At 30.2% G+C, this 26,108-nt stretch overlaps 3 protein-coding genes across 6 annotated transcripts; 1 reads left to right on the top strand and 2 right to left on the bottom strand.

Annotated features, from left to right (window-relative positions):
• Positions 1-1,287: 1,287 nt before the first annotated feature.
• LOC107960503 (GDSL esterase/lipase At2g30310) lies at positions 1,288-5,413 on the bottom strand. The gene is made up of 5 exons (XM_016896842.2): positions 5,132-5,413; positions 2,194-2,337; positions 2,007-2,162; positions 1,678-1,939; positions 1,288-1,607 (listed from the first exon to the last, which is right to left on the bottom strand). The coding sequence occupies exons 1-5, from the start codon at positions 5,411-5,413 to the stop codon at positions 1,531-1,533; spliced, it is 921 nt and encodes a 306-aa protein (XP_016752331.1). The 3' UTR covers positions 1,288-1,530.
• A 4,871-nt stretch (positions 5,414-10,284) lies between these two features.
• On the top strand, positions 10,285-11,244 carry LOC107957166 (protein EARLY RESPONSIVE TO DEHYDRATION 15). The gene is made up of 2 exons (XM_016892613.2): positions 10,285-10,790; positions 10,884-11,244. Exons 1-2 carry the CDS (start codon positions 10,532-10,534, stop codon positions 11,042-11,044), a joined length of 420 nt encoding a protein of 139 aa, XP_016748102.1. The 5' UTR covers positions 10,285-10,531; the 3' UTR covers positions 11,045-11,244.
• Positions 11,245-12,061: 817 nt separating this feature from the next.
• Positions 12,062-16,664, bottom strand: LOC107957165 (acylamino-acid-releasing enzyme). Of its 4 annotated transcripts, none has more exons than XM_016892608.2 (5): positions 16,351-16,664; positions 16,169-16,237; positions 15,125-15,229; positions 12,724-13,033; positions 12,062-12,453 (listed from the first exon to the last, which is right to left on the bottom strand). In XM_016892608.2, exons 3-5 carry the CDS (start codon positions 15,153-15,155, stop codon positions 12,345-12,347), a joined length of 450 nt encoding a protein of 149 aa, XP_016748097.1. In that variant the 5' UTR covers positions 15,156-15,229; positions 16,169-16,237; positions 16,351-16,664; the 3' UTR covers positions 12,062-12,344. The 4 variants fall into 4 exon arrangements, with proteins under 4 accessions (XP_016748097.1, XP_016748100.1, XP_016748099.1 ...); XM_016892611.2 differs by having other exon boundaries at positions 16,474-16,556; XM_016892610.2 differs by having other exon boundaries at positions 16,344-16,552.
• Between the last annotated feature and the right edge of the window lie 9,444 nt (positions 16,665-26,108).

A 26,108-nucleotide genomic window follows, 5' to 3' on the forward strand; every position in this document is an offset into this window, starting at 1 on the left:
TATCTTTCTTTCAAGTCTCAAATCTATACAATGCACTACAAACTGCATCAAATGTGATCGTATCCTTCCCATGAAGCAATGTGGTGGTAAGATGATCATATTCATCAAGAAGGGAATTCAATAACAATAATGCATTGTCTCCATTTTCAAAATTCTCATCCAAATTTAGCAAGTCTGCTAAATTTTTATTGAAGAGTTCACATGGTCATTCATCGACATACCGGGTGCATACGTGAATCGATAAATTTTTTTTATATAAAGCCTATTTTCAAGACTTTTCGTTAGAAACTTTTCTTCCAATATATCCCACAACTTCTTCGCTAATGTCTCCCTCATGACAGAGTACTTCTGCTCTTTGGCCAAACATAGGTGAACTGTACCACACGCCTTTCTATTGATCTTGGCTCATTCATTGTCATCCATCTTGTCAGGTTTTTCTTCAAAGGTTATATCCAGCTCTTGCTGACATAAGACATCCAGGATCTCATATTGCCACATACCAAAATTTATTGGTACCATCAAATTTCTCTATTTCAAAATTTGCATTGGTCACAGTAGTCTTTGCTGATGACGATGCATTTGCCATTTTTTTCCCCAATCCTAACTACTGTATATGTGAACAGTACCGTCAATGTGAATAGTATCGTGGATGAACAATACCGTATATGCAAATAGTATCGTAAACGATCGTATTTCCTAAGTACGAATCTAGCTCGGATACCAATTGTTATGCGGAAGCGTGTAAAAGAGTAAAATTATTGTACTAAAAAATTACACTAAATTCAATTCCTAGGAAAGAAAGGTGGATCACAAGAATCGCTTAAGTACCAGGTCTTTCCTAGCCAGAATATCCCTCTATCGTAATTTAATAGCACAATAAATTACTACAATCACACTCACAAAATATGCAAAATAATACAATAAAGAACATAGAATTTTAACGAGGTCCAACAAATTTTGCCTACGTCCTCGGGCACTACCAAATATATTTCACTCCAAAATACAAATGAAGATTTACAAAGAGAGAGAAAAATGCCTTAAGTAGAGAATTTGATACCCATATCTTTGTATTTCCAAAGTATGGATGATTACCAATAATACACTCTAGGTGGAGTTTTTAGACTCTATAAGGAGGGTCAAAAGGATTGATAAATGTCCTATAATATATAGTAAAATATTTAAAAAATATTTAAAAGAATACATAATATTTTTTTTAAGTTAATTGTGAAATAAAAAAAACACTAATATCATTACTAAACATTTCATTTTTCAATTTATGAAAACAAGAAGGAATAAATTCCTACTTGATATAACTATTATCAATATAAAATAAATCAAATTTCCAAATTGGAAACGAAAAAAAATTCAAATAAAATAAGCTAGAAACTAAACCAATAAATTGAAACTTAGTTAATTTGGTAATAATTTGGGAACGACTTCCTTGACGATGTATTTGGCAAGTTGTTGGTAAACTTTTTGGGTTGGGTGAACACTATCCCAAAACACATACTATGAAGGATTTCCACATGCCTATATCACCGAGTTACAGAATAATGAAAGCCCCAAGACACCAGTGCCACAGCAACCCACTGTTGTTTCTACAATTCCTGCACCAATTTCCCATATTAACTATTTATTACTTCAACAAAACAGCCTTTCAAAGAAAAAGAAATATACCATATTGTTGAGGATGAGTGATCATGTCCATCAATGGCTGATAAATGTCTGTATACACAAGTTTGGACCTTGGCAGCTCTACTTGTATTTTAGGAAACAATTTCACCAGCTTCTTATTATAAGATCGCGCATCTGAGTTTTGATTCTCCAAGCATTGTCGATTCATTGGATTCTCAAGCCTGAACGTCATTTGAACCGGCAGGCATCCAACTGGAGGTAAACCAGCAACGACTATGTTTCGACATCCCAAATCATATATTTGCTGTACAAAAATTCAACCATAATTAATTATTTCTTTTACCAATGTAGTGCAACAAAGTTGTGTTTACCTTAACAAAGTCTTCTAGTCTTTGTAGCAGAAAACTTTGGTAACCGCTAATGTCGAACTCCAACCGTCTTGTTGGTAAATCGAAGAAATTGAAAATAAGGTCATTAGTTCCTGCACTGACTACCACCAGAGCCTTAGCAATGATGTTGTTGGCTCTTCATCTCCTACAATTCCCTTAAGCTTCTCTATGTAGCTTTTAAACATCTCAACTTGCCTTGAAACCGTGATGACATGGACAACAATGTAGTTAAATCATCATATCCGGAATCAGCAGAGGCAAAGCTAACACCGGTGCAGAGGTCATCGTTTGATAGATTTGGGTCCAAGAAAGGCTATACGACGTCTTTGATTGTAACGCCCCCACGCCCGAGACCGTCGCCGGAGTCGAGTATGAGGTGTTACTAAGCTTAATTTAACATATTTAGAACTTTGGATTATTTATTTCTACATTCACAGCTTTTAAGCTACTTGCATCACAGTCACAAGAAAAATCATATCTCGAGTTACGAAACTCGAAATCAAGATCTGTAAATTTTTCCTAAATCTAGACTCATATACCTATCTACTAATTTTTTTCTAGAATTTTTGGTTGGGCCAATTAGTACAGTTTATTAGTTAAAGTTACCCCTGTTTCAGGACTTGACTGGTCTGACCTCTGTTTACTACGAACCACATTTCTCTCTGTAAAAAATCCATATGACTATGAGGTTTATTTCTCCTGAAACTAGACTCAATAAGGATTCTGAGAATATAAAATACACTACCTAAATATCTCTTTACAATTTATGGTGAATTTCTAAAGTTGAAACAGGGGATTCAGAAACTGCTATGACCCTGTTTCACTAAAATTCAAATATCTTGTAACATATAATTCCTTTACCTGTTTCATTTGTTTCATGTGAAACTAGACATAATAAGCTTCAATTTTATATGTAGTCCATCACCAAGTTCAATTTCTATGATTTTTAGTAAATTTTTAAACTTGCGTCAGTGTTGCTGCAGTATTCTGTTTATGGCAAATTTCATCCCTTTTATGAGTTTTTATGCACTAAGTATCTTAATAATTTTCCTTAACATCAAATATAATCTAAACTAACTATTTTCATAATTTATCATTATCAAGCATTTCCTCAACCATTCCATCACCATACCATAAGATCATTTACACAAAAAAGGTATATTGCTATACATGCCATACTTAAATTTTACAAGCCATTACCAAAAGTCTTCCGGATAGTGTGACTGAGCCTTCGACCTATCCCGACTCCTGAGCTGGCTTGTCCAAAACTACAATGAGAAAGAAGGAGGGAGTAAGCATAAATGCTTAGTAAGTTCATATGCAAATAATAAGTAACATAACAAACAGTCATACCAATTAACATTAGCATGTATCACTAAAACACATATCACATTTTTAATCATTTTTCATCATCTTATTACCTTATCGTGGTTGTGTCAATACTCAACCCGAGGGTTAAACACATACCTGTCCAAAATATCCATTTCACATCACTTACCAATACGTCTCTTTACATCTCGAATATTCCTCCATTTGAGTAGAACTTTACCCGTTGAACACATCGGAATATAATTCGGATACATGGATAACTTGCACATAAGTGCCATATATGCAATCAAGCAATCATGTAACCCGCCCATAAGCGAACTCGGACTCAACTCAACGAGCTCGGGCGTTCGCATCCATAAGTGAACTCGGACTCAACTCAACGAGTTCGGATGCCTAGTTACATCTCACGAACTCGGACTCAACTCAACGAGTTCGGACATTCGCATCCATAAGTGAACTCGAACTCGGACTCAACTCAACGAGTTCGGATGCTCAACCATTCTAGTGACATGTCACTTGTATCCTAATCTATTCCTAAGGTTCAAACGGGCTTTTTCCTCGAACACTTATCCTTGCCTTCTTCCGTAGAATGCCGAAATCAATACTCGGTAACAATTATATTTAACAAGTAGTTCACATAATTTACATATTATTTGAAATTAACCACAAAGCATACATTTCATAATGAAATTCAGCATAACACATAATTAATATCAATAACTTAAAAATAACAATTATGCTACATTATTTACACATGAACTTACCTTGGTACCAAAATACAAAGATTTTGCAATTTAGTCCATAATCTTTTCTTTTCCTCGATTGAGGTCGGTTCCACGTCTTTCTTGATCTAAAATAACACATTTAGCTTATTTAATACTCACATTATCAAATTAATCCTTAACTCAAATTTTGGCAAAATTACAATTTTACCCCTAAACTTTTGCATATTTACATTTTTGCCCCTAGGCTCGGGATTAAACTTTATTCCTTATTCTTATGTTTTACAACATGCTGATCACTTTTCTCTTCTATGGCAACATCAAATTCTCACTCTAACATGTACTTGTGACTATTAGGTATTTTTACCGATTAAGCCCTTTTACTCGTTTTTGCTTAAAATCGAGTAGTACAAGTTGTCTAACATAATTTAAAACTTAATATTCTATCATAAAACATCAAAATACACAAATTTCACCTATGGGTATTTTTCCAAATATAAACCCTAGGTTAAATTATTGCTAACATAAGCTTTATCGAGTTACCGGGATCTCAAAAACGTAAAAATCATTAAAAACGGGGCTTGGAATCACTTACTATGGAGCTTGGAAGCTTGAAACAAACCCTAGCTATGGAGAACCCTTGAAATTTCGGCCTAATGAAGAAGATGGACAAAAATTGGCTTTTAATTTTGTTTTTAATTCATTTTAATAACTAAATGACCAAAATACCCTTACTACTAAACTTTCCAAAAATTCCTTCCATGTCCTAATTTTTTCCATGAACTTAAAATTGGTCAAATTTCTATTTAAGACCTCCTCATTAATATTCCAAAACAATTTCATACTAAAAACTTCTAGAATGCAAGTTTTGCAACTTATTCGATTTAGTCCCTACTTTCAATTTAAGCACTTTAGGCATAGAATTTCATCACAAAATTTTCACACAATCATGCAATCATATCATAAACCTCAAAATAATTATAAAATAATTATTTCTATCTCGGATTTATGGTCACGAAACCACTATTCCGATTAGGCCCTAATTCGGGATATTACATTGATCCCTAAAGAAGATGCCACAAAGTCCGTAACAAGTTTGCCATCTGAAAACCTGCCTGTAGGAACGTGGCCTGGAAAGTTTATCCCATATGGGGCTATGTTGCCTTTAAAGATTGTGTCGATATAGTTGTTGTTACCGGGATCCACTGTTAAGTCACCAAAGATGACAATGGCAGGGAACTTTGGGTTGGTGCTGGCGTTGGCACCGCAGGTGTTGATGATGGTCATCGAGACTAGTAGTAGCGCGACCATGAAGAGGTTGGACTTTGAGGATGACATATTGATAGCTGATCAATTTGTTAAAGGGAAAAGTGAGGTGCTTAATTAATTTACATTGGAAGAATGGATGGTTATTTATAAGTAAACTATCAGAATTCTAATTGGATTCGTTGATGGAGTTTTACTTGATAGTAGATAATATTTATAAGTAAACTATCAGAATTCTAATTGGATTTGTTGATGTAATTTTACTTGATAGTAGATAGGTAAGATATTTAATGAAAACAACTCCTTACAGAATAATTTGAAGTCTTCTGAGTTATTTATTTATTAATATTTTCTTTTTACAAAATATAAATCTTTATGAGTTAGAATTTTGGGTGAGAATTATATCTCACCAACAAGGATTAATTTTTTTATAAAACAATTAACAGAACAAGAGATGAAAATTGTTTTTTTTTTATAAAATCATTTTGCGCTTTTTTTAAGTATAATAATTGAAATACAATCTGAAATATAATAAATAATCATATGATATTTTTCGCATTCTATGGCATATGACCAAAGAGGGTAAATCAACAGTGCATCAAAAACTCAAAATAACATGCATGGGTTTTATGGTTAGGTTAGAGATGGCAACTGGCAGGGTAGGAAACTCAACCCATATCTTGATAAATCCGTCTCAAATCGATTAGACTCTTTAGGAAAAAAAAATTATTTCAAACTTGAATTTAAAATTTAATAAAGATTTAATTTTGACCCAACTCGATTTTAATTTAATTATTTTATTTATATTTTAAAGTAAATAAAATTACATATTTTTAGTTGTTTTATTTTTTATTTTGAAACAAATCAATTTTTTTAAATTTTAATACATATTTATTAAAAGAAAAAACTTAATATATATTAATGGTATTTTTATAAATATTTCAAGATAAATTTACCTTAAACTCAAGACTTATTCCAAACTCTATTTTTTTTAAAAAAAATTCAACCCTAAAGGATTGAGTGTCGAAACCCATTGAATTCGGATTTTTTTATCATCCATTCTTAGGGTTTGGGCATGGGCGCCCTCGCTCAGGCGATAGGCATGCATTGCAATTGCTTAGTTCCCAGAAAGGCAGGGGTTATGCTTATTGGAATGATTATATTACATGAACCGGGACCTTTGGGTGGACCGATAGTAGATGGCACGGCACTAAGCTCAACTTGTTTTTGCCTTTTTTTTATCTTCCTTCGGCTGAACCGCAGGGAGTGTAGCTGGGCCTGCTAGGGCCTTCAACTTCCTTGATTCACTCTAACTTAAATTTTTTAATATTTTATTAAATGAAAAATTACAATTTTTGAAAAGTTAAAAATTCAACTCAAAGAAAAAATATTTAGTTTTGACTCCCAAAATTTTTAATTTTATCACGGTCTCATCACACAATTCTTGACTTTGTTCCTACTAAGTCATGCCATATATATATAATACAGTATTGGAAAGATTTCAATGTAATGCTATGGTCATATAAGGATGGTTTAAATAAGCTCCAATTCTCTACACTCTTCTTCACATATTTGAGATTTAATTTTCTATTTTTATTTTAAGAAATTTAGTTACTCTATTTTTTAAATTTAAAAATATAAATTCAATTAGTTAAATCATTAAATTTATTTTGTTAAATTTAAGTTCATTACAATATTATTTTTTGTTATATGGTTATCAAGTGTGTATTTTTTCATTTTAAAATATCATACTAATAAATTTAATAAAGTTAACAATTGAACTCACTAAAGGATTTTGGCGTTAAAATTTGGGAGCCTAACTAAAAATTTCAAATAATTTAAAAGTTTAATTAAAATGTTTAAAAATTTTGACAGGTCTAATTAAAACTTTCAAACTTTTTAAAGACTTAATGAGAATTGACAAAAATAAAATAAAATTGAAGGGATCTAATTAAAAGTTTTGAAAGGTTTAACGAGATATTATAAATTTTGGGGGGCCTAACTAAAATTTTTAAAGAATTTTAAATATCTCAAAATAATTTTCAAAAATTTTGGAGGCGTCCTTAAGAGAAATTTAAAAAATTTCAAGTAAAAAGACTAAATTAATTTCTAACAGCTTGTTTGTTTGAATTCATTGCAAATCAAAAGGAGGAGAGAATTATCTTGAGAGGGGAGAAAAAAGGCATCATGAAAACGAAGTAGAGCATCAGCTGGTTACATTTGAAGGCAGAGACCAAAACAATGTGTTTGGACGTCATAGTTTAGAGAAGAATTATGAGCACAGGGAATCACCAATCTAAGGTTACCGGGGGAGTAAGACATGGAATGTTGGGTTTCGTGTGCATGTATGTATGTAAGTATAGGGAACATAATTGTGACCTGCAGAAAAGCTTAAGAAATTGCAGGAGATAGATACTAATGGCCTTTTTGTTGTAGGAAAAGCAGTATTATTAACTCTGCGTTTTTTGTTTAATTTGTTTGGACTGCTTTGCACATGCGGATACTCTTGGTTATGGGATGGCGAGTAGGAACCCTCTCCATTTTTTTAAATAATATATTTATTATGAAGTTGAATACCAGCTTAGTCCTAATAAAGCAAAGACTATGGGCAGAGGGCAACAGGATTTCCGGAACTTCACACAAGGCAAAACCCTAAAATCGAAAGACCCAATGTATTGCTATGGAGTTTGGTAAAAAGATAGGTAGAGGGGCATGCTAGAGTGCAGTATCACGAAAACCCCGCATACCCTCTACATTCTGGTTTGCAGTACTATTTATTTCCATCAACTCTCACTCTCAGTCTCTCTCTTTTTTTTTTTAAATAGGGGTAAATATGTAATATGCATTTGCGTATGTAAGGGATGGATGGCGCACGTGAAATAACTCCAAATTTAACATTATGATATTATATTGTTAATATCTAGGATGGGGGGATAACAAAGATGAGAAGAAATGAATTACGTGGCCTGATGTCTGATATCAATCTCATATAACTGCACGTGGCAAGCATTTCACACTCTCAGAAATCTAACCGTTGATCACAATCGACAAAACTCTGGTCTTTATCAAAACCATGGGCACTGCAGATGTGATGATATGGGTCGGCTTGACCTGGGTTCTTTTTATTTTATTAATTGAATTAGTATGGTTTGTGTCTCACTATTAAATTATAAAATTAAAATATTTAGAGACTTTATACATTTAAAATTTAATTCTCATATTTTTAATTTTTTAGAATATGATCATTTATTTTTTAAATTTAAAAAATTTAGGTGTAATAGTTATTACAACCCTTAAAATTGTTCTATTAAATTCTTAAAAATACTTATTTGAAACCATCAAGATAAAATAATTTTTTTGTATTAGAATAGTATTCTTGAGAAAAATTGGTATTGGTATTGGAATTTTGATTGAAATAATTAACAATATTAGCTATCCAGACTAATTAATGATATTATAAAAATAAATTAACTGAATTATGTCAAAAAGTAAAGTATATAGATTAAATCTCAAGTTTCAACATAGTTTAGACGCCAAAATTAAAATTTGACCATTGTCTTATAATGTAAAAAAAAAAGGCGATGCGAACCTAAAAGAAATTGAAAGTCACTTGTCAATCTCTAAAACTATTAGGGTATTCAAATTATATATAATCATGTAATATTTTTACCGAAGAGTTAATTATATTAACTATTTAGACTAATTAAAATATTATAAAAGTATAAATACCAAATTATGTTAAAATTAAAGCATATAAATTAGATTTCAAAATTAAGCATGTTAGAGGGATTAAATCTTATATTTAACCATTTTTATAAAATACCAAAAAAGAAACAAGAAAAAGGACAGCATTAGATTGCCAAGTGACAGCATAAGAAAGGTACTTTCCTTTTATATATAATTATATAGATTTCATTCAAATGAAGTTTTATAGCATCAAATGAAAAAAAAAATTATTTAAGTAGAGTTAGAAAAATTTATTTGAATTAAAATAAATATTTTTTATAAAATAATTCCCATTTAAATCACAATCGCCAATGATGTGAGACTGCACGATTTTGAGTGAAAAAGAAATCATTTAATTAAAAACAATAGCATAAAAATTTGAGAGCCTACTAAAAAGTTTCATTATAATCATAACTTTAAACTTTTTAAATTATAATCATAACTTTAAACTTTTTAACTATGCATTAATTATATTTTTAGTCATTAACTAATATAATTTTACGCATTTTATTTTCTATTTAAAAGTTTTAAAAAATTATGTTTAATTTATAATTTAATAAAAAGTTATGTTAATCTTTTATATAATTAATTATTCAATTAGATTTTTTAACACAAACTCTTTTTGATGTTTCCGAAAGAAAAATCTTAGTTTGCTGATATGAAGGAAGAAAATAATAAGATAAAATTTAACAAATCAAACGATCAAAATTTAAGATTATTTACTTACTTTATATCTTAATCACTAAGTTGGTAAAAGAAATTAAATTACATTTTATCTTTTTCATTCAAAAAATAAGTAAATTAATTTTTATACATTAAATCAAAGAGTAAATTTATTATTTCTATTAAAAAAATTATCCATTTCTATTATTAAAAACTGACATTACTGATAAAATAACTAAACAATTACATATAATATACCACATGTACACCTTATTTTGAAAAATAATAATAAAATTTTAATAATAAAATTAAATAAATTAAAAAAAAATTAATTTACATTTTAATCTAATATTTAAAAACCAATTAACTCAGAAAATATAATTCACTCCTTAATATAAAAATACTTTTACCAACAAAATTTTCATTTTCACTAATTTCCAGCTTTCATGTCAACCAAAGCAATCAAAGCCTAAACGATTGAATATTTTATATTATTTGATTGCATATCAGATCGCGTCTTTAGGCTTAAAATCAATGCCTATTCTCCTTGCAGAAACGTTGCTGTCATTTACCCTTTAATTGCCACATATTTCAATCTTGCCATTCTACATTTATTCAATATTTAATGCAAAAAATTTCCACAGCTTTACTTTTGTCAACAAATGTAGTGTCATAAGTGTAATAATATGAAAATCCGGGTTCATTTAGTAAGCTTATCCCCTATATATATTCAGTGTGTACACATACTTGATCTTATCCTTATCTCTTTTCCATTGTACGACAAAAGCTTTAGAATTGCAAATGGAGATTCTCTCTCAACGACCATCTTCTTTCTCAACTTTGAATCCCAACGCTCCATTGTTTGTTCCGTTAGCGTACCGGACGGTCGAGGATTTCTCTGATGAGTGGTGGTCTCTCGTCCAATCCTCCCCGTGTTTCCGCGACTACTGGCTTCAAGAACGTTTCCACGATCCCCAAAACGACGACGCCGATCTTCTTTTCCCCGACGATCTTGATGCCGTCTTTGACGATTACGACGACTTTTTCGTTGACCCTACCCGTAAGTTACTTGTTTAACTCGCCCGAGTCAACCGAGTATATTTAACTCGGATCTCACCCCCTTTTTTTTCCTGTTTTGTTTCTGGGGTTTTAGGTGAAGGGAAGGAAGAAGATACTCAAAAGGAATTATTACCCGTTGGAGCATTCAAATGGCGGAAGGGGCGAGTTGTGAGTGAGTCACCTAGGTTTCTTGAGAAAGCGCCCAAGATCGTGAATGTGAAAGTGAGTCCGAGGAATATTCACCAACCAAGGTAGATCGATTCCTGCAGATTTGAAATGGGAGGTCTCCTTAGAGCCGAAAACCGTCAGCTTTAGGTTTTATCTGCTGCTACCTGTAACTTGCTTTTCTTTTTCTTTTTTTTTTTTGAATTTGTAAAATTATTGTGTACAGAGTTTTAGGTCTGTAATCTGTAACTTTGTTTCAGTAATACTAGAATTACCTCCCATATCCCACAGATCATGACCGTTGAAGTATACAACAAAAAAAATCAGATTTAGAGGAAAGCAAGTGTTTCTTACTGTTAATTAAAAAAAGAAGAGGAAATGATGATGTAGGGAAGTTTTGTTGCTTTTGGAAAAGAGGCGTGATGGTAGGGGTTGAGGCTAAAAGATACAAGGGTATGTCTGGGGGTTGAGGCTAAAAGATATAAGGGTACGTTCCATTAGAGCTCTAATTAAATTAATTAGAGTTGTGGTAAGATTTTTGTGTTTGATTGAATAAAATAGATATAATAGTATAAGTAAAAAAGTTTAAATGAATAAAGTATTTTTAACAGAATTTTTGTAAATAGAAGGTTATTCTTATTAAATTTTAATAAGATTATTGTTAAAATATTTTAATAAAAATAAAAATAAATATTTTAATCATATTATAATATAATTATTATTAAATATAATTTAATAAAATAATATATAATTTAATAATATTTTTAATATAATTATTAATAATATTTAATAATAATTTTAATATAATATTAACAATTTATTTTCAAACGATGTTTTTAATAACTTACAATCTCAATTGTAGATGTTTTATTCTCACCAGCATCTTACAAAAAATTTATTCCAGAAATTTTTTGAATTGAATTATTAGATTCATTCTCTTTTTTGGTTTATTTTGGTATTCCTTTTAATTTGTTTAAAATCGAAATCAACTTTGGTAATTGATAGTTAAATTTTACTAATAAGTAACGTTTGAGGTTTATGCATTCTGCATTTCTCAGACATTTGTATCATGATAGATATAGTCGGTACCATAATAAGAGAAGAATATCAAAAATTCGGTATCGACATGTATACCATACACAATTATATCAAAGTTACATGGAGGTATCTATTACCTTGTGGAAACATGAATCATTATTGTCATATCTACAAAACAAAATTACCAACTTGCAGATATGATAATTCTAAGGAATAACATCAATGATTTAATGAAGTAAAAACTGGAGTTTTAACTTTTATATTTTTGGTTTATGGATTTCTAAGAGGTGCCAACCGCTTCTTGAGCTCATCAACACCTGAGCTGTATTACGGAATACTTATCATACATTCTTTAACTTTTGCAGCACCTTGTAACCCTGACAATCAAACGAAGGCTTGCAGGGAGATGGCTCATCAGCAACATAAGCAATAAGAGATTCATCAGAGTTCCAAGAGATTCCCTAGAACATATACCATTAAGAAAGATTTCAACTTTGCTAAGTTTGCTGGGATAATAGCTACCGATAAAGTTATTTATAACAATCCTGTAGCAGCTGCAAATGCTACTACAACCAGGCAATGATGCTTTTATAAGCAGTTCTAGAGTTTCTACCATATTTACATTGATGAAGGTGAAAGTTCAACTTAAGCTACTTAAACCATTTACTTCTGGATCAAAGACTATGTTAACTTAGTGTGCAAAACTGTATCATCAGAGAGAAGAAATTTACCAGCCATCAGCATACACTGAGCCATCAGCGGATTGGGGAATCCGGAACTCCTTCTCCAACGGAGATGAACTCCATATTTCAAATTGTGTGGGAGATTCATTTTCAGGATTTCTAATCACAAGAAGCTTGGAACCTGATGGTAAAGGAGCAGTTATATACACTCCTGTCATCTCAACAGGAAATGGTGCCCATTGGAAGTTTACATTATTGTTACTTTCTTTCGAAATACTAGTTGACAACATAAACTTTCTTTTCTTGTTTGCCAAAATATTCGGTTGGCTAATTGAAAATATTGCTTGGGAGCCTATTCCTGCAGCAAAAAGTTTCAAAAAACAGCATCGGGATCTGCGATAGCATTTTGGTTTTAAATAAAAAGAGGAACATAAAAGAGAAAGATGAAGAAACGTTAGCCTTCTTACCACTTTCAGACTTAAAAACCCATATTTAAGGCTAGAAATATACCAATTTACATAAATAATTAAAGATTTGTAATTCTTAAAATATTGTGTTTTCCTGAAATGCATGGAGACATATTATTAGGAAATAATTTTATATATCATCATTTACCGTTTTCTGTAGATAAAAATTTAGTAATATTGTCAACAAAAAAAACTTCTGTAGAAATTCCTTTAATAGAATATCATAAATTTATATGTGATAAAGGATTTAGACCAATAAGAAAGGAACAAATTAAACAACTAGAAACAAATCATTGGTTGTTCAAAATTCTAGAAAATAATTTTAGTGAAGAACCATTAAAATTATGGGAAAATAGTCCAAGATATTGTGAAATAAAATAAAAAAAATCCTAATAAAATTATTAGAATTAAACCCATGATCTATACTAAACAAGATATAGATGAATTTGATATACAAATCAAGGAACTATTGGAAAAAGGATAAAATTTCTTTAGATTTGTTGTTCAAATCTAATTCTTTGATATCGCCCATATAATTTACTTTTTCTTCTATATTACTAACTTAATTATATATTTTATTATAATATATAGAGGTTATATCTATTAGACTATTAAATCCTTTACTAAGGGCCGAAATATTATTTTCTTGTTTAGTGATTATCTGAGAGCTTTAAATAAAGACTTTGAGACAGTTGAAAATACAACTAGAATTTTTGGTAATCAAACCGAAAATATAGCTACTAATGAAATTAAAACCGAATATACAGGAGAATCTTCTAATCAACAATCAAGTCAAACTATACCTATACCATATAGGATAGATGATTTAAATGAAAGAAATGTGGCTCAAGGTGGAATATATTTAGACTTAACTAATATTTTAATATCAGACTATGAAAAAACTATAGATGATTGGGCAGAGTCAATGACAATCGTTGTAGGAACTTTTCAAGGAGATGTTTTACAATTTTTAAGACGATGGGAAGAATCAGAAGTAGGAAAAGTCCAAAAAGGACAACTAATTAATCAAATAGGTACTCCTAAAGATCTTTTAAAAGAATTAACAAATATTCTAAAAACAGGATTTTGTGGTTATTTTGATAAAAAAGATCAAGATAAATCAATTAGAAGAAATTCCTAAGTCTGAACAACAAGATATAAAATTAGGAAATTTGATTGTAGAAGAAAAAGACTTTTCTGATGAAATGATAGAATAAATAAATAAAAATTATATTTCTAAAGAAGAAATATATAAAATATCTAAGTTTAAAATATGGAGTCAAAGACACATAGAAAAAATTAGTGGTAACACAGTTGCTAATGATACTAGAGGTGGATTAACAGAAATTCCATTATTTACTAAAGAAAAAATTAAGAGAATTAAAAAGAAATACCCTTAAGTTAGATATATACATTTAGGTATAATTATGATAACAATTAGAGCTTTATTTAGAAAAGGACATGATATACCTATAATAGCAGTTTTATTAGATAAAAGATTTGAAAACCCGATAAAAGCACTTGTTGGTGGTATTCAGTCTAATTTACACACTAGGGTAATTTGGAAATTTGGAAATGTAATAATATCATTTTTCCCATTTTCATTTGTTGAATAATAGTAGCAGATTGTATTTCTTCCATTCTAGTATTTCTAGAATTTCTACTAGGTTCAGTGGGGAAAATAGGTATTTGAACTGTTTTCATACTTATTGGTGTTGTCAAATTTGTAATAATATTATCTTCTTCTTCCTCTATTTGAGAATTAGAGGGTAAAACTAAATTATCATTTGTATTTGTTATAGCATTATTTTTAAAGTATAGTCTATCTCCAAATGACATATATTCTATAGTACTTACTGGTTTTGAAGTACTAGCACCACTTATTCTATCAATCATCCAATCTTTTGGTATTGACAGATCTTTTAGATGTAATAATTTTGGTTGTATTTCTGTAATAAATTTATTGAGTTCAAATAACTCACTGGGAAGCACATTCTTCATTCGCAGCTTCATCTAGCCCCACTGGCAATTCCTTCACTGTACCAGCTTTAGAAGAATCCATGGCCAAAATAGCTGGTTGATTTTTTCTACATGTAGGATGAAAAAGAAAATCATCAAGGGAAGTTCCAACAGAAAACTAAGCAGAAATATGCTTTACATTCCCACAAAGAAATTTGATATTCATCAATCAGGTTTCAGAAAGCACAGCAAACAACATGGTTTCGAAAATATTATTAAGCCACAACAATAGATCCAACAAAGTAATGCAAGCAAAAGATGCAACGGAGATTGGATGTAGAACACTTAAAACTAAAAATATGACTTAAATTCGTTTTTGAGTAATCTTATTACTTTAAATTCACTAAAAGGTAATCAGCAATCATAGTTCCACGATGCCACAATACATATTCTCTAGTTTTGTACTTTGTTCCAGCCAAGATATTGCCTAATGCTTATACGACTCCACTTTATATTAAAATCACAAACAAGTGTGTCCTAGAAACAGGGATAGGCTAGCAAATCTGAAATGATTTCAATTCAAAAGGTACCCAGAAGATTTTTAAAACTGTGCATGGATTAAGTTGAATATTTTGCAATCATTCTTTGCATTAAGTTTGAACTATAATACTATGCCACTTCTCAATAGCACAAGTCAATAGTCAAGCAAACCTAAATAACCAAAATCGATTATTTCAAGATATTGACACTGATTATAAACTCCAAAGACGCTATATATATAATCATCCCATCAATCAAGAAATGAAGAATACAATTATTTTGTATCGAAAAACAGCTGACCCCCAAAGTTAATATTTAAACTTGATAGCTCGCTCTAACCAGTATCGAACAGGCAAAAAGGAAGCTAAACAAAAGATACCTATCAACCAGTTTACCATCAAAACAACAAAAAACTCTTCTCTTTTCCAAAAAAGGGAAAAATGTACAGAAAGAGCTGAAATTGTAAAAAGAAAATAAAAGTATCCATTGGCAACAGAGAAAATAGCATTAAAATCAGAGGTTTCCACATTTAAAACATCGTTGCCACCATAAAAGAAGCGCCGGAACAACTGGTAAATGATGATTCCGCAGATGATCTGCAACCACATTCTCAAAATTTTTTATATATATAATTTAAAAATTAAGAAAAAATTGACAGAGCTGAAGATAATTAAAGAGAAATTGAGGTTTTAGGACAAGAACTGCAGACAGTTGGTGAGGGGCAATGGTGTTTAGGACTTTGTAAATGGAGAAGGTAGTGAAGGTAGAGGCTGGAGTTGAAACTGCAGAAAAGAGAGATGATGAAACAATAATAATCTTTCAGCATTCCTACCGTGCTCTGAATAGCAATTCAGAGGGTGAGGCAAAGAATGTTATTCAGCCTCTGTTCAGTGGTTAGTGGGAATAGCAAGCTAAACAACAACCTCCGTAATAGACATTTCATTGAACCAAACAAGGGTTTATGGTGGGCCCATGGAATTGAATTGTAATGGCTATGCCATTACATTGAACCAAACAGGGTGGAAGAGTGTGGGGGCTTGACATTTACGTGATTGATGGGGATTTGGATCTTTAGCTCTTTCCAGGCTGCCTTTACTTGAACACTATTGACTTACTCTTATTCAACCGGCCACATATCATACTTATCCACATAAATTAATACAAATTACTGGCAAATTACATTAACGGCCACTCAATTTTGATATAGTTAACAAAAAGTCACTCTGATTTTAACTCGGTTACTTGACTTTTAAAAAATAACAAATCAGTCACTAACATTATCAAAAATCAATCATAAATTTTCTATCACAGGCTTAATAGGATCTCTAACGTGACCAGTTAATTAGCTAATGTGGCCATGTAGCTTGCCACGTTGGATGAGGCAAAGTTGAGTATTTTTTTTGTCATTTATTTTTTTAATAAATGACCTAATATTTTTAATGTTTGCGTAAATGACCTAATATGTTTATACTTTTTCTCCATCCTAACACTCTATTTTCAAATATAGTGATATGCTTCACTCTACCATCAATATCTTTTGTCTCCTTCTTTACTTTCCAATATCTCTCTATCTAGATTTGGTCATGCCAAAACCTAAACCACAACTTTCAATATGTGCCCTCATGGTTGCTAAACCACAACTTTCAATCTAGTATTACCAAAACCAAAAACAAATATTACAACCCAGCTGTTTGTGGAAATGTCATAATGAGCTACCTTTTTCGATTACTAACCCAATCACCCAAATACGGCAACTATTGGTTCAAACTCAACTGCGACAGCAACAACGCAATCCATGTTTTTGAAAACTAGTAAATCTGAATCAGTGAAAACGACTTTGTGATATCATGTTAACAACCAGATTTGAAGCTTGCTGTAATTCCATTTGTTGTGTGAACCTTTCTCCACAAAGGGTCTTCGAATTTGTCTTGTTTTCCAGCTAACACCTGTTAAGAATCTAGGAGATATGTGTTCATCGTGGAGAAGCAAGCAGTAAATCTTTTGTTGAATTGATTTGAATAATGCTTTGTGCCAAGCTATGGCACCACATTCATAAGCGTCAAAAGAGTGAAAATTTGTTACATATGCTTCCTTGTGATTAAATTGCCTGTTTTTCATCTTATTTTGCCTTGCATTATCTATGGAATAAAGACAAAATTGTATTAAAAAAAACAACAATTTAGGCTTTGTTGAAATAGCAACTAGTCCAATTCACTAATAGATCCTTTCAATTTGATATGATTTTTTTTCTTTTCTCCTCCTCCTCTTTTATTGTCAACCTAAGTAGGATTTTAAATTGGGGTCGTTTACACTGTAGGATACCATGTCACTTTTTTGTTACAATAATGGAAAATGGTTAAAAGGATTGATTTGTTTATTTTTCGAAAGTCGAGTGATTGAATTGAAATCAAAGTGATTGTTTTGTCAATTGCATCAAAGTTGAGTGCCTGCTAGTGTAATTTACCCATATAAGTATTATGAAAATTTATTAACTTCAACTTTCTTATTTCCAAATTTGGCTCACAATGAGATTGGATATTAGTTTAGGTATCGAATCAATTAAAAATCGATTAGTTCAATTAGTTAATTAATTTTTTTATTTTTAAAATAATTCTTTAATCGAATTTGTCAAATTGGCACAAAAACATATAATGAAAGCTTTAAAACTTTAAAATTTGAAAGTAGATTTTTTTAAAAAATTTTATAAGGATAAAAAATAAGATGATTAGTGATTTAGGATCAAGATTTTTATAAAAATTAAAAAATATATGGATCAAATTTACAACTTTACATGGTTAAAATTAATAGCAAAATTTAACCAATCATATTTAAATGTTACCATTTGAGTCAATGTTGAAATTTTAAAATTTAAAAAAAAAACACAGGAACTAAGATTAATCAATTTTAAAGTACATAGACTAAAGGCTTAAGGGGTAAAAAAGCCCTTAAACCTTTTTTAGAAAAATCAATCAAGCCCCTTTACGAAAAATGCACTCAATTAAGCCCTCGAACTTGAAAATTGCATCAATTAAGCTTTTTAATAGATAGAAATCGTTGTTGATCATTAGTTTTGTTAAATGTTGATAATGTGGCAGTTAATAGTTGCCAAACAATCAAAACAAAGCTAGTGCCCAAAGTCATTAGAGCCGTCGTTGTCCAGTCTTCTCCCCTGTCACAAAGCACATCAATAACTTGTTTTCATCATCTTTTCTAAAATCTTCAATTACTTTCCTTTGAAATGGAGCTTAAGCATATGAATCTAAATCCAAAGTCAAAATCCAAAAATCGCTCGATCTACATCACTAATAGTCCAATCAACCTCTAAACAAAACGATGGCCTCCTTATCTATATTTCTTACTTCTTACTGTTCGAATTTAAGAGATAATACCCCAAACCCTTAAACCTGTAATAGGCCACAACTTCCTTCTTTCTCTTGTCTTTGTCAATTTTTTTTCTTTTTTTTTTCCTTAAGACCCTCTCAAGTTCCTTAACAAGTCCTCAAATGTAAAATGAAATCTTTGTATTTATATAGTTTCAAGTGTTGTCTTTCCTCATTTCTTTGAAACCTTTTATGTTGATTTTGCGTCACTTGCAATTTTTAAGATTAGAAATGGTATTATGAGATTTATAAACTTTTAAAACCAATATTTTATAACACTCTTAAAATTGTTATGTTATAAAAAGTAGTATTAAATGCGAATCATGCATAATGGATTCCTCGGTAAAATAAGAAATATAAATGATAAAAGAGAAAGTTGATGGATGTCAAGTTGAATTAAGAAATATGTCCTGATATATTAATTTAAGGTAAAGACTAAATTGTAAAGAAGTGAAAAGTTTTGGGGCAAAATATAATTATTTAAAATTTAATGGGTTAAAATATAAATATAGGAAAAGTTGAAGGACAAAAGTGAAAATAACTCCAAAGTTCTTGTGACACAAAATTGGTAAGTAGGGACCGGATTGAATAAGTAGAGAAAGATGACGGACTAAATCATAATTTTACTAGAAGTGAATAGTGATTTAGCTTACATGCAATGATGTCCCTCATCACAAATATGAGGGACTAAATCATAATTTCCCACAAGTTATTAGGGTTATTTATCGTTTCGGGTGCTGATCTTGGATGTCCTACCGATGGCTGATGTCCTACATTTGTTACGGATTCTCTGCAGCTCGTGTGAGCAGTATCGTGTAGCCTACATCCCAACCCACAACTCGTGTGAGTAGGCCCATTTTACAACTTGTGTGAGCATCGTTTTCATGTATCCGATGTTATTTCATTTAATTCATTGGGTGAAAAATGAATAAATGAAATGATTATATGAATCGATTATATGGAAGTAGATATATGAAATGGTTATATGAATCAGTTATATGAAAATAGATATATGAAATGAAACATTGGATATAGATATTTGAAATAAAATGTGAGTTGTTAAATGAATAGGTAATGGTTGATTTGAGTTTTAAATGTGTTTACTTGTAATGTTTATGACATGATAAAATTATATGTTTCGTATACGTGAACTCACTAACCTTGCGAAATTTGTGGTATGTATAGGAAATAAATGAACTCATGACCTTGTTTATGAAATTAATTATGAAATGTTTTAGTTACAACATATATGGTAAGTTAAAGTTTAAGTTTAATACGAACTTACTAAGCTTTACATAAGCTTACCCTATTTGTTTTTTTTTTCTTTTTTGTAGATTGTCGGACTCTTGCTATCGATTGGAACTTTGTTGGAGATCACATTATTCGACAACTCTTTTGGTAGCTAATTGTTTATTTTGGCTCAGTTATAAGTGACATGTAGATAGGGTTTGGTAATGTATGGTTATAAGCATTTTGGTTATGTTTTGTATGTCATTTGATGTATGAAGTATGTATTTTAATGTAAACTTAAATGGTTATTTTTAGTTGGTTGTGATGTGTGATGATATAGTCATGTTTAGCTACATAAATGCAATTTTGGATGGCTGATTGGTATACATGATTTAGGTAACTTAATGAACTTTGGTTGGAATTATGCTAGTATTGGAAATTAGGATGCAAAGTGATTATTTTAATATTAACCTTATGGTATGGAAGGTATTGAATGCTTATGGTTAAATTTTGAATTGCAGTGCCATTGGTGGCATATTGGTTAAGCACTTAGGTGATATATGATGTGTTTTGGTAAGTTTTGTTGCATTTTATGCATGTTTAATGGTTGGTAATGGTATGACTTGTGGACTTAATGAATTGAGTTGAAATTGTTTGTTTTAGAAGACACTTTTGGGCATACACGGCTTGTGAGACGGTCTGGCACATGATCGTGTGTCACACACGATTGTTTGGCATGACCATGTGTCACATACGGTTGTTTGGCACGACCATGTAGCTTATTTGATTTTTGGTATAGATTTATCCATACGGTTTCAGAGAGTTACATGGCCTAGTGACAAGGCCGTGTGACCCTAAGTTACCCGAACTCAAGTTGTTACACAATGTGACCACACGACCATGTTTTGAGCCACTAGGTCTGGGCTTTGTCACACGGTCTGGCCATACGGCCGTGTGATCCTTGTTTTCAGTTTTACCATATTTTTCTGTTATGTTTCAAATTAGTCCATACTTGTTTCTAAACTAATTTTAGGGTTCCATAGGCTCAATTTAAGTCTTGTTTTCAAATGTATACAATGAATGATGATTGTTTATTAATTTATGATGTTTAAATTAATCTTTGAATTGTGTACTGTATTATCGGTCTTGTTAACTATCGTAATATCCCGTAACATTAATCTGACAACGGAGACGGGTTAGGGATGTTAAAGTAATAATTAAATATTATTGGTGTAGAAATTTTTTATTATCATTTTACTATTATTTTATTTTAAGATATTTTTATATTAATTGATGATTAAGTAAAAAATGGAAAGAAAAGAATTCTCTTCATCTTTCTTTCAAGTTCATGCCACCACTCTCCATGGAGAAAATTAGTTTTATTTTCTTTGCAATTTGGTCCTTTCCTTGAAATTAAGAGAGAAATCTTTAAAGTTTCATTAAAATTTTTAGTAAAATCAAGCCTCCAAAAATCTAATAAAATTAGATTTCAAGAAGGAAGATTGTATGTTCATGTTGGAGGAGAGAGAAAATCAAGTTAAGGCTTGAAATCAAGGGAACAATGTATGAATTTCAAGGTTTCATCATATTTTTTAGTTTAATTTGTTTAAAAAAGTAAGTGATGTTAAAGTAGAGATATGTTAAATAGAATATGTTAAAAGAAGGCTTAATTGAAGTGAAAGATGGTAATGGAATAGATATAAAATGATGTTGAAATGAGATTAGAGTAAATATTGTATGTTCATGATGTTAAGGACTAAATTGTGAACTTTGTGAAATTTATGATTGAAATAATAAAAGTGAAGATCATATAAATTAGACATGTGAAATAATATATTATGATGAATTAATGGATTAAAGTGCTATGTGATAGTGAATATTTAATTTTAAGGTAAAAAGTACTAAATTGAAAAGTACGTAAAAGTTTTATGTGTTATTATAAGATAAGTGAAAATGATGCAGAAAACACAAAATATAAGGTATATTGTGAATTAAGAATTTACTAAATGAAGTTCCGTGATTTTTGTAAATGAAATTACAATTGTTCTTTACATGAGGACTAAATTGAAGAAGTATAAAAATGAAGTTAAATTGTGAAAAATGTAAAATAAATACTATAATGAATAAAGATTGTGGTTAGTCATAGAATGGAAGTGTAAAAAAAAAAGTTCTTGGAATTTAAGGTCCAAAATTATATAGTTATGTAATAGTAAATAGTAAACTAAAATGAAAGAAATGTGAAAAGGCTGAAACTGCTAAAAATCTCTGTTACAATGCTGAAAATGTATTTGTTAAACAACTAAGAAGGAAGATGGCAATGATGGATTAACACAATTAAATTGCTGCAGATGGTGATGATCGCATAATTTTGTTTCTTAATTCCATGTAATCAATTTTATAATTTTTAATTAATGAAACTTAATAAAAAATTTTATTTTTATTTTTTTAAATTTTCACAATTTCCACGTCAACAACTTTTCTCGCATTATCTACCACTTAGAAGAAAATAAATTATTTGAAAAATTGTTGTTAATTGGCACATCATCAACACTTAATGAATGGTCAGTAATGAATTTTGTCGGTTAAAGGGTTTAAAATTGACGTAATTTTTAAGTTTGAAGACTTAATTGGATTTTTTTTTCAGAAGAACTTAATTGATATTTTTAGAAAAATTTAAAGACCTTTTTACCTATAATTTACATATAATTCATATTTTATAATTAATCAATTTAAAAATGCATAAATTAATTTAATTTAATTAAAATATAATGAATAAATTCATGATTCATATAACAAAATTTAACTTACATATGGAAAACTACTCTCTTTCTAACTTTTTTGCTAAATAGTTTTCATCATCTCTTCTTTTATTTCATTCTTGTTCTTTTTAATTGCTTTTGTGATGCTTTTCTTAGCCTACGAGATTTGCTAGGCTTGCTTATCCCGCGAAAGCATATTCATAATAAAAGTTTGTTTTGCCGTTTTTTTTTAAAGTTTAATGCATAATTTGGTATTTGAGATTGATATTTTTTTTAATGTGGTATATGTTTATTTTTTTTTATCTGATTTGATGTTTGTATATGACAAAAGATATATATTTTAACATTTAAAGATAATAATGTTAATTTTTTAGTATATAATTTAAGTTTTAGAGTTGATTTGATAAAGAAAATCATAATTAGCAATTAAATTTTACCAGATCAACCCTAAAATCCAAATTGAATCACATCTATTGAACTATATTTGATAAATTAAACAAATTCACAATTAACACTAAATTTATTCTATCAACAAAATTATGAAAAATTCAAACTTAATAATATTAGCAATTTAACTGTCATTAAATCAACCTTAAAATTTGAATTAAACACTAAAAAATTAATATCATTATATTTGGATACTAAAATATATAATTTTTGTTGAATACAAATATTAAATTAAATAAATAAAATAACACAGTTACCATATTGGTGCATGTTTATTTTGTTTCCATATATAAAATTAATAAAGAAAAGTAACGTGACTTTGTTTAGTTTAACTTAGGAAAGTAAAGAAAATAATTGATTATAATATTTTTTCAATTACATCCTTCTTATAAAATAGCATAAATAAAAATGTAATTTTGCATATTAAAAGTTATTTTCTTTCCTCAGCTTTTCCTCAAATTGGGATGAAAAAAGATTGAGTAATTTAAGGACTTCCATTACTTTTCCTTATTAAAAAAAAAAAACACATCCAAAAAGGAAAAGTGTTACTTTCCTTTAACTTGTTTTAGTGCAATCCAAGCATAGAATAAAAGTCATGTGAATAGTTGTTGTTTTAGTATTTTTCTTAATTCTTACTTTCCGGAAAGATGTGAAAGAGGTTGGGTCATTTGGGGATTGGTTTCAAGCATTAAAATCTTTTCGGTACGATTGACTAGAGTTTGTAGTTAAGGTAGTCTAATGAGAGTAGGGGTAGTATGTAGTTATCATCAATTAATCAAGGTTGTCCGTCTTAAGTAGTTTTTGACACTACCAATATAGCGTTCATTGCAATCTATAGTTTAATTAGAAGTGTTTTGTTCTCATATAATCATTTACTTCTGATGCAAGACGAATGGAAGCAAAAGAAGGATGGTTCTAAGTGTGGTTTCTAACTTAATTTCGTTTTAAGAGTGTGTTTTCCTTAGCTTTTGTTCCTTAGTGGGTGTGCTCTGATTTGACTCTTAATGAAGTTACTATTTTTATAAAAAAGAAAGTCTTTAAAATTTATATAGTTTTTCAAAACAAGAAATGTCGTTGCTGTGGGTGGAGATTTGTTCTCCCCATAATGTTGCTTTTGGTGGCTTCAGTATTCATGGGATAGTGTTGGGCTTTTGGGGTTTGTCTCAGAGTTCTCTTTAAGTTTGCAGTGCACGTCCAGGGGGTGAGATTGGATTCTTTCATATCGAAGTGGCTTTGCTTGGGGTCAAGGTATCATGAGCTTTTTGGCGATGGAACTTCGTTCAAGTGGACCCCGCTTTTGCTCTCCTTTCATGACTTTTTAATCCTTTGTTTTGCAAACCTCAATTACTTCCAGCTCTCTCTCTCTCTCTCTCTCTCTTTTTTCTAAATGGAAATTTGAAATTAAATTCGGTAAAGAATTGATTCACTTATTAAACCATGGTAGGTGTCAAAATTGACTCCTCAACGATGAAACATTTGTTCCCTTATAAAATATGGTTACAATATGCTATTAGTACCTGTATTTTTATAGAGTTTTTAGTTTCTATATTTTAAAAATTAAAAATTTAATCTCTTATTTATTTAATTTAAAAATCTTACTAATTAATTTCTGTCAAAATTTTTGTCAACTTAACATATTTATTTATTTTATAAATTATGTCACATAATATGAATATAACCTAATCCACATGACAAATTGATAAATTTTGAAGGGAAATACAATGTTAATAATTAAATTTGAAAATTTTAAATCAGAAAAACAAAAGAAGTTTTTAAGTATAGTAAATGATTTGGAGCTGAAGAATTAAGGCTGAGTTAGTGAACATGGGGAAACACTAGCTGACATTCAAATCAACAAGGGATATAGTGTAATAGAGAAGGTAGCAACCGACAAGAGCAAGAGAGTTGTAGTTTTTGAGTAATTTATACCTTGCTTTTTGCTGCTCTATATATGGCCATTGTTTGCCTGTACATTCATGTTTGCGTTATAAATGTTTGAATCGACATGAGTACCATGGTCGGATGAGAAAATAAATCAATTCTATGTTTATGTTTGCCTGATAATAATCAAAAGTGATTAAGGGCATCCTCACGCTTAAATTGATATTATTGTTTAACTCAATTAATAATAAAAAACACATTAATAATCTGGTCTTTCAACCATGTATACTAATTGAAAAAGAAAACAAAGGTTAATGGGTTTTATCAGTGTTTCATCATCAAACCAGAATTTATATGTTAGATGTTGGTTTAATCAGCAGCATATGAAGTAGTGCAAATTCAAGGGCAAGTATAAAGGTCAAATAAGCTTATTCAGTGCATGCGTTAAAAATGTCACTTTGGAACACACAAACGAAAATATCAACATCTTTAATCAGATTAGCAGATCTTAGTACATCCCAATGCTTTAGTTTTTGTGTATACTCTTGTTGCGAAGTGGCCATTCATACAATGACGAACTCTTCCTGCAAGGCTGCAAGTTGAAACAAGTCTACGAGCTCAACTAAAAATGCGAGCTCAACTCAAGTTGCTTGCTAAGCAAGATGCGAGCTGTTATCAGTTGTTGGCGAACCCCAAATGTATTACAAGAAGGGTTGGCATATTCTGCTAATGATATTTTATAATTAATCTGTTTGCTGATATTACTTGCT

The sequence above is a fragment of the Gossypium hirsutum genome, chromosome A05 (assembly GCF_007990345.1).
Source record: "Gossypium hirsutum isolate 1008001.06 chromosome A05, Gossypium_hirsutum_v2.1, whole genome shotgun sequence".
Taxonomy (NCBI): Eukaryota; Viridiplantae; Streptophyta; class Magnoliopsida; order Malvales; family Malvaceae; genus Gossypium; species Gossypium hirsutum.

Bases quoted from the DNA above. Each gene is read 5' to 3' on its own strand.
- LOC107960503 (XM_016896842.2), bottom strand. From the start codon at position 5,413: ATGTCATCCTCAAAGTCCAACCTCTTCATGGTCGCGCTACTACTAGTC. The intron at 2,338-5,131 runs GTAATATCCCGA...GACGTCGTATAG, and splicing joins CATCTTCTTTAGGGATCAAT to CCTTTCTTGGACCCAAATCT. The intron at 1,608-1,677 runs GTATATTTCTTT...AAATTGGTGCAG, and splicing joins CACTCATCCTCAACAATATG to GAATTGTAGAAACAACAGTG.
- LOC107957166 (XM_016892613.2), top strand. From the start codon at position 10,532: ATGGAGATTCTCTCTCAACGACCATCTTCTTTCTCAACTTTGAATCCC. The intron at 10,791-10,883 runs GTAAGTTACTTG...CTGGGGTTTTAG, and splicing joins CTTTTTCGTTGACCCTACCC to GTGAAGGGAAGGAAGAAGAT.
- LOC107957165 (XM_016892608.2), bottom strand. From the start codon at position 15,155: ATGAAGCTGCGAATGAAGAATGTGCTTCCCA. The intron at 13,034-15,124 runs GTGAGTTATTTG...TTTTTGCTGCAG, and splicing joins AATGAAGAATGTGCTTCCCA to GAATAGGCTCCCAAGCAATA. The intron at 12,454-12,723 runs GTAAATTTCTTC...TATATGTTCTAG, and splicing joins TCAGTGTATGCTGATGGCTG to GGAATCTCTTGGAACTCTGA.